The sequence below is a fragment of the Lachnellula hyalina genome, assembly GCF_007821495.1.
Source record: "Lachnellula hyalina strain CBS 185.66 chromosome Unknown contig00127, whole genome shotgun sequence".
In the NCBI taxonomy this organism is placed as follows: Eukaryota; Fungi; Ascomycota; class Leotiomycetes; order Helotiales; family Lachnaceae; genus Lachnellula; species Lachnellula hyalina.
The window spans coordinates 80,739-89,216 of NW_022157241.1; the positions used below are offsets into that span (position 1 = coordinate 80,739).

The following is an 8,478-nucleotide window of genomic DNA, read 5'->3' on the forward strand; positions in this document are numbered from 1 at the left end:
AGGAAGACTACGATACATGCTCTATGCCGCCGCCTACAGCCATAGAAGCGTCGGACCATAGCAATCATTCGGTGGGGTCCGCGGGCATGACTGTTGAGAAATGGTTTGACTATTCGAACAAGCGCCCACAGGCTGGAACCAGAACAACCTTCCAAGATGGTAAGCATATTATGAGATAAGTTGGCGCTCGATGAGGCGCCATCGCTGACAACTTCTGTTCTACCAGACGAATCCCCATATTACCTCCCACATGGCAGTTCCGCAGAGACAGGAAAAGAAAATCCGCACGATCATACACATGACAGTAACCCTCCCCTCCGACCCTTTGCGGGTTTCATTGCGGGCACCAATGGCAGTGGCTCGGATAGTTATAGGAGCGTGATAGACGATCTCACAGTGCAGAACAAGCTACTCAAGGAAAGGCTCCGAAGGTATGAGACTTCCGATAGTCCTCATTTAGAGAAGGATAAGTTGTTCGAGGTCAAAATCCATGCATTGCCATCGAAAAAGAGACAGGAGCTAGAGGACTTGCTCCGAATATTTGCTTCGAACTCCAGTTACTCGGATGATGGCATAAGCACCGACTCCAAAGAAGCTTCGAAGGGTACTAGTAGCTCATACCATTCCCATCTTCTTGCGTCTGGATCCGAACCTGTACAAATCAATACTTCAATATCATCGATCTCAAATTCTCGTCCTGTTGACTCGGCTTATGCTTCTATGCCCGCCTCTGGGCCAACTTCTGTCTCTGGATTAAAGGTTAGAACATCAGAGCCACAGTCAAAAATCGCCGAAAAGCAAAATATCAACTCTTTCTCAGATGATATACCAGAAGGTTTGTTACCGAGGCACGTCGTGGCCATGACTGAGAGGCAGAAGAAAATCCTGGTCGTGAGACGTCTTGAGCAGCTCTTTACTGGAAAGGTAAATGGGATTCTGGGAGACCATAATCAACCCTTGCAACAGCAGGAGGTGTCAAAGTCAGCGCTGAGGGCAGAACAGGAAGGCCGCGAGCCTTTTGCTTCGACTGAAGGAATTCGCGAGGCTCTCATCAAGCCACAACCGGTTGACGTGGGCAAATCAACACCTCTCAACTTCGTCACTGAGCGGAGCAATGATTCTTCCACTTCCAGGCACTCATTTGGAGCTATTGTTGATAGTAATGCACCTCCTGAACAACGTCCCACCAGGCCGTTAGACTTGGATCCGGATCGAGCACAAGTCCCTGCCGATAACATCGAGTATATCCGTCATCTCGGCTTTTCCGCACCCCAGTTGATGAGCGAGGACTCCTCGGATGCTGAAGCAGATTCCCAGGGCTGGATCTACTTGAATCTTCTAATCGGCTTAGCCCAGCTGCATATTATCAATGTTACTCCGGATTTTGTTAGAGCTGCTGTGAAGGATATTAGTTCAAAGTTTCAGTTGTCTCGTGACGGCCAGAAGATGAGATGGAGAGGAGGCACAGAGGGATCTCATATTAGCAGTGATGGCGATGCTAGTTCACGAATACACTCTCCCAACGACAGCGCCAGTTTGGAAAAATCAAATAGGAAAAAACGCAAGTTAGACGAATTCCAAACACGCAGGTCTGCTCAAGGACGGTTTGCTTCAGCTCCTATTCAGGCTTACGATCCAGCTTCATCGAAATCTGCGTCTACACTCGCCAACGCTTTGCACTACAGACCCCTCTTTAATCACCATAGCTCAAAAGATGACTCGAACTCTTCTGACAACGATCCCTCGAACATACCTTATAACCTAGGAGGAGAGGGGCGCGTCTCGCGGTCAGCCCATCTTCGGAGCCACATATCTCGGCCGGAATCGTCTAGTCAACAACGCCGACAAGAGGGCCCAATCGTTTTCTACAACGGAGCCAAATTCTTCACGGACTTGTCAGGTGATCGTGGGAACATTTCGACTCTACAACACGTCACTGGTGTTGGAAAGCACGGTGACTACAGCCTTGACGCTCTGGGATGCTCGTCTCGGAAAAGTAGATCAGCCATTTTGCGAACCCCCTCTGGATCTCTGATGCAGTATCGACCCTTCAAAGACTACTCTGGCGACATCATGGATCAGCTCAGTGAAAAGTCACATAGTACCGATAACTTGGCTATTGAGCCGGGTGTGAAATGGTCGTCTCCCAAACCTTCAACCGCAACCCCTCTGATGGTTTTCAATGCTAGTGGACTTGGCGGCACTCGACCTGCGGATCACTTCGCGGTCACAGTGGAAACGCGACGGGCGAAGCTTGAGAGCACGGCCCGGGCAAAATCATCAAGATTTTCCGCCACTGGTCCGCATACAAGGAGATTTCAGCACAACATTCCAAGAGCGTCCTTAGATCTTTTTCGAGATTCGGAAGAAGAGCATACTACGGAAACACTTCCATTGAAGATAGAGGTTGTCTCGACGCATTTTCATAAACTAGAACCATCAGAATTACCTGCCCCAACGGGATACTACGCTGATTCATCCAGCTCTGACGAAGACTCCGATTACAGTTCTTCATCTTACTCGGGAATCTCGCATCTTCGCCGACCAATCTTTCGTGAGCAAGGGCGTTCTACTTGGGCCGTCGGAATGCAATTATCCCACGCGCAGACTGCGGATGAAGATATAAATATGGATGATGACGATGACAGCGAGGAGGTCATGAACATGGAGATGTCCTAGCCTAGGCTCGAGAAATGGATCTCGAGGTTTTCAAAGCTAGAGAGCAGGAATTCTAAATGAAAACTGACGTCGTGCGGTGACGTTTAAAGGGGGCAGTGGTTATCCGAGCCTGAGTTCTGAGATGAGCAGGGCTTAATTTGCTTTTGGTAGATTCTGTGAGCGTTTATAAAAGGGCATGGCGCATGATTCTGATTTGAGCATGGCATGCATGACACGACAACCAAGGCCTTATGGCTGGAATGGCCTTTGGTTAATGCTATGACTGTAAATGGATAAGATACCTAATAAACTCAAGATATCGGAGTGCAGCTACCAGTGTCGAGTTCCGGACAATGTATATATACGAATTCGGTGCTACGTTCCTAGTAAACAACCTATAAAGTTTCGTGTACTTTATCATACTATGCACTATATGTAAGAGTTCTGGCCACAGCTCGTGGGCCCCCTTAAGCGAAATTGCCCCCACCTCAATTTCCTACCCCTTTCTTCTAAAATTTGTAACAATTCAACCACCAATTCTTTTTCTATAAAATTGAGAATGGCAACAGATATCCTATTATCCTCTCCTATCCATGAATCTGGTCAAAATTGGCGCACTCCTAAGCGCGCTAGAGTACGCCAAGCACGCGCGGACGGAAAATCCTAGTCACAAATATTTCAAGACCTAGGGGTCCCTAAAAGCTCTGCCTAGCGGATTTGTAAGGCTGAATCTAGCTGTACAACTAGGAAAGGGAAGCAATATTAGAAGAAGCTTCTAACTGCAAGAGATATACGCCAAATTCTTCGCCTTATTGCCCGCAATTATAGCACCCGGCGCATGACCTTTAAGCAGGTCCGGAGGGCCCTTAATTTACAAGCTTTACCACGTATAATTCGCCGGGAACTGCGTAAAGCTGGCTACTTTCGCTGTATAGCATGTCCTAGGCCTTTTATCTCACGGGCCCAAGCTAAGAAGAGGCTCTCTTTTGCTTATAAACACCGTTGGTGGGGGACATCTGACTATGCAGCCTCCTGCATAGGGGGGGGGGACTGGAGGAAGGTTATATGGTCAGATGAATGCACTTTTGAGCTTGGGAAGAATGGACGGATCTAGGTGACACGAAGGATAGATGAAAAGAGGTGTCCGGATTGTATTAAGTCGACTTATTAGTCAGGAAGAGTAATGGTTATGATTTGGGGCGCAATCGGCTGGGACTATAAGAGTCTATTAGTCTTCCTAGAGAAGGAGGAAGGAGCTAGAGGGGTTAACTCACGGGCATATCGGGACTAGGTGCTTCATCCTATTATTTTCCCTTTATTTGACTAGCTTGGTACGGAGTATATCTTCATGGAAGACGGTTCTAAGGTCTATAAGGGGGATGCCAGACTAGCTAAACTTCAGCACCAGATTAGAGGGTTTGACTGGCCGCCTTCTTCACCTGATTTGAATATAATTGAGAAGGTCTGGAGATGGATAAAAGAGGAACTAAAGAAGCTTCCATTTATTCCTACTTCTAAGGAAGTTTTATGCAGGGAGATCTAGAAGCTATAGGACCGGGTGGATCCACGTGACTTTCGGCCATATACTGAAAGGCTGACTTGTAAATTAGAAGATGTGATTACTATACGTGGACTAGCTACTATTCATTAGTATATCCTCTTAATTTTATATTAATAAACAAAATATTGGATTTATTATAAATTGTTAAAATTAGAGGTGGTTTCGCTTAGGGGGCCCACGAGCTGTGGCCAGAACTCTTACCTTTCGTACATCTTTTCGGATTATTGAGAGTGTACTATATTTAAAAAGAAAGTTGAATTGTGGTGCTGCCGAGAGAAGTAGTTGGGATAAAGATAGACGGAAGTTTTAGTCGGGGTGCCGGCTCTCTGCCGTTTGTCCCGCACACTGTACTGAACTAAGTGCCTTCCTCTTCCGCTTGCTTTGCTCTTGGCTTCGCGGTTCTCATCTCGTCGCAGATAGATTTGCAGTACATGTACCATAGCCTTCCTCAACGATACGATACGGTACGCACGCCCTTTTGCAACAGCCGTGGCCATATACAGTATACAGTAGTATGCACGTCATTCTTTTCGCTTGACTCGGAAGCGTCTCTCCACCACTCCACTTGGCTGCAGTGTGCATTGCATGACATTGCATCGTGCATACAAGCAAGAGAAGACAAACTACTCTATCACGAGCAGCATCCAGATCTGAACATATACCTATGAACCTTCGACAACATAATTAAGAGCTACGACAAATTGCTTGCTTGCTTTTGCTTGCCTGCAAATCATCCCATCTTCACGTCTTCCTCCGCTTTCTACCTACGTTCAGCCCTGTTCAATCCAGCCCACTTTCAAATACCGTCCCATCTACATATTATTCAGGCGAGATCATCCCCCCTTTTCCGCCTCATTTTCTGGATCCCGCCTCACATTCGCAAACCTGGACCGAATACGCGCCTTTAGGAGGCGCCACGAGTCACCGTCGCCGTCATTGTCCCCTACGCCCGAAGAATCCCCAAGCAAAAGATCGAGATCGCCTGGTTGGCTGAACAGGATGGAGCACCTTCGTACTTCTACAAAGCGCGCCCACTCTCCCATTGCCATTTCTCCTCAAAGCCCTTCATTTCCTCCGATGGATGTATCGTCCCTGGGCAAAACGGCCAAGGCTGAAAACGTGCCTCCTAGCGCCCCTGCAATGCCTAAATTCTTGCAACTAACAGAAGAAGGTGAGTAATTGTGCCAAGTCTACTATTCAAAGATGTATTGACACGTGCAAAGAAATCTTTAAAAAGTGGGCTGAGCTTAATCGACTTGAGGCTGAGCGGATTACAAGGGGCCAAGCTGGAGAAGATGAGCAGTTTGCATATCTCCACCCCGATCCTGTTCTAGATCGCTACACCAACATCTTTCCTTGGGCCAAAAACCGCATCCGCCTCCATGTCCCGGAAGGGTACAACGACTACATCAATGCCTCACCCATCACTTTGAAATCTACTGCTACAACACAAAGCACGCCCAAAGACGGAGTTGTAGACAACTACATATGTATGCAAGGTCCTAAAAAATCAACCGTTGATCATGTGTGGCGTATGGTATGGGATGAATTCAGACAGCCATCCAACTCTACCCCAGCTGTCATCATCATGCTAAGTCCCACGCACGCGCCAACTCCGGATAACCCCAACAGGTTCATGGAGAAATGCTACAAGTACTACCCCGAGGATGAAAACTCCCCACCTCTTGAACTCAACACAAAAGGCGTACTTGGAGAGGACTTCCACGGGACTGTCAAGTTCGCATCGAGAGAACCAGAGATTGCCGGTACGGCCATCGAGGTCCGCAAATTCATAATGACGGTCGAGGGCGAGGATGAAGAAAAGCCAATCCTCCACTACCTCTACCCGAACTGGCCAGATTTCGGCTCGGTGGCCGAAGAAAATGTCGCAAGCATTCTCGCGCTGATGACTGTAACGAGAGAAGCGAACAGCAATGGTCAGAATGCCCGTCTCGTGCACTGCAGCGCTGGCGTTGGCCGCACAGGCACCTTCGTCGCGCTGGAATTCTTGGTTGGTGAACTGCAGAGCGGTGCGTGGGAGGACTGGGACCAGGCGAATGCGAATCGGGATCCTGTGTTTGATTCGGTCAATCAGTTGCGCGAGCAGAGGAAGACGATGGTGCAGGCGTATGAACAGTATGTGTTCTTGTACGAGGTGCTGCGGAAGATGTGGGAAGAAAAATACACCCCTGAACGTGTTGGGGGCGAATATAGTAGGGAAGATGAAGAGCCGCCGACGAAGACGATTAAGACGACAAACGTTTCCGAGACTACCGTTAGCTAATGATGGTTGGATGGGTGAGCGGAGCGGAGCGGAGCATTACAAGGCGCACGGCGAAGGAAGGAACGAAGGCAGGCTCGAATTGGATTGTTTGGTTACCGTTCCATTACGTAGGAAGGAACTTGTACTTTACTTTCTTGTAGACAGATAAACGACAGTCACTGGTGGGTTAATTGGCGAAACGGACAGACATACTTCTGCATACATACGGATTGGTCTGTAGGGAGGTATTTGTCGGCCCACTATATAGAGTAGGTATGCACCTATCCCCGTCATTTATACCCACCACTACTACCTTACTCTCTCCACCTAGTACCTACTCCCCTAGTATCCCTCCACTTTTGCGAAAGCAGAGAGGGGGCAGCTTGGATCAATGCAATGCTTGGTATGCTGCAAGTACAGCACAGCACATCATAGGGTGTCCCTCTTTGTCGTTTGTTTCCTTTGGTTTCGTTTCGTTTCCTCTGCTTGCTTGCTTTCTCTCTCTCTACTATTCACTCGGAAGGTCATCTATCTCTCTCCCACTCAAAGGTTATTTTTTTAATTCTTGACTTCTATTGTACAGTACGAGTGAATACTTGAAGTCAATAGGTAGCTTGGCAAGATAGGAAAGCAAAGGAAAGGAAGCGCGAGTATGTCTTCTACCACCACCACCACTACCACTACCACTATCACCGACTTCGCGGCCGCCAAAGATAAAACTAAAGCTAAGCCGGAATTCATACTCGTACCTGGCGCATGGCATTCCCCGTCTTGTTTCGCTCCTACGACGGCGTTGCTTGAGGCAGAGGGGTATGTTGTTCATGGGATTGAACTCGCGTCGGTTAAAGGGCCGGCTTGTGAGTCTTCTTTTATTGTCCTCTTCATCTTTCTTAATACCTTACAAGCTACAGCGAGGCTATCTAGTCTATTCTATTTAATTTCATTATATCTGATGACTGAGAGAGATTGGGACGGGTACCTACGAGCAGGTGATTAATGACTTGTGATGTAGATGTCGAATCCTTCATTCCAGATGTCGAGATCATCGCAGCGAAGATCCACGACGTGCTGTCGGCGGGGAGAGATTTGATTATGGTGTTTCATTCTTATGGTGGGGTTCCGGGGTCTGAAGCGCGTAAGTAGGAGAGAGATAGATTGATGGATATCTATCTATCTTTCCATCGTTTCTTTAAACCATCTAGGAATATAATTCCACACAAAGCTAACAACACTCCTCCTCCCCAGTATCAACCCACCTCACCCGCTCCCCCACCCACGGGGAAATCATCCACCTCTTCTACCTCACAGCCTTCATCCTCCCCGTGCCCTCGTCCCTATTCAACGCGCTCGACAACGGGCCCGCCCCCTGGCAGATTGTCAGCAGCTCCGGGACGCAAGTCAAGGTAGTAAACCCACGGGAGATATTCTACAACGATGTGGAAGCTGCGCTTGCAGAGGAGCTGGTGGCGGCGTTGAGACCGCATGCGTATCGGGCGCTGCTTAGTAAGGTTACGTGTGAGCCGTGGAGGGAGGTGGCGTGGACGTATGTGCTTTGTACTGTGAGTGAGATATTTTGTTTTGTTTTGTTTTGCCGCCTGTTTTCCGATATATGTCTAGATGGATGGATGGATAACTAGGTTGATCTACTCCTTACCTACCCCTTCCTTCTTACAATTCCCAGATAAACAAGCAAGCAAGCAAGCGCTCAAGCAAAATGCCACGCTTGGTTAATTGATTAATTAAACAAGATCAACATAACACACACACATATATATATATAATACGTATACTTACCTACTTATACTAACTCCCCTCCCCTCAGCTCGATAACGCCATCCCGCTCACCGCCCAAGAAGCCATGGTAGCGAGGGCGCAGGAGCTAGCGCCGGGGAGTCTCGCGCGCGTGGAGAGGCTGGAGGCGGGGCATAGTCCGTTTGTGAGTCAGCCGGAGAGGGTTGCGGAGATTTTGATGAGGGGGAGTGGGGAAGTGGGGATG

The 8,478-nt window shown here is 48.3% G+C and overlaps 3 protein-coding genes across 3 annotated transcripts; all 3 read left to right on the plus strand.

Annotated features, from left to right (window-relative positions):
* Positions 1 to 23: 23 nt before the first annotated feature.
* On the plus strand, positions 24 to 2,679 carry FRQ (Frequency clock protein; the record flags this gene model as incomplete). Its single annotated transcript, XM_031151850.1, has 2 exons — positions 24 to 159; positions 227 to 2,679. The coding sequence occupies 2 exons, from the start codon at positions 24 to 26 to the stop codon at positions 2,677 to 2,679; spliced, it is 2,589 nt and encodes an 862-aa protein (XP_031003325.1).
* A 2,539-nt stretch (positions 2,680 to 5,218) lies between these two features.
* On the plus strand, positions 5,219 to 6,503 carry pyp2 (Tyrosine-protein phosphatase; the record flags this gene model as incomplete). Its single annotated transcript, XM_031151851.1, has 2 exons — positions 5,219 to 5,390; positions 5,443 to 6,503. 2 exons carry the CDS (start codon positions 5,219 to 5,221, stop codon positions 6,501 to 6,503), a joined length of 1,233 nt encoding a protein of 410 aa, XP_031003300.1.
* Positions 6,504 to 7,134: 631 nt separating this feature from the next.
* LHYA1_G006919 (uncharacterized protein) lies at positions 7,135 to 8,478 on the plus strand (the record flags this gene model as incomplete). The annotated part of the gene is made up of 4 exons (XM_031151852.1): positions 7,135 to 7,339; positions 7,495 to 7,617; positions 7,728 to 8,041; positions 8,305 to 8,478. Coding segments are annotated over 4 exons (816 nt in total), but the record flags the coding sequence as incomplete, so codon positions are not given.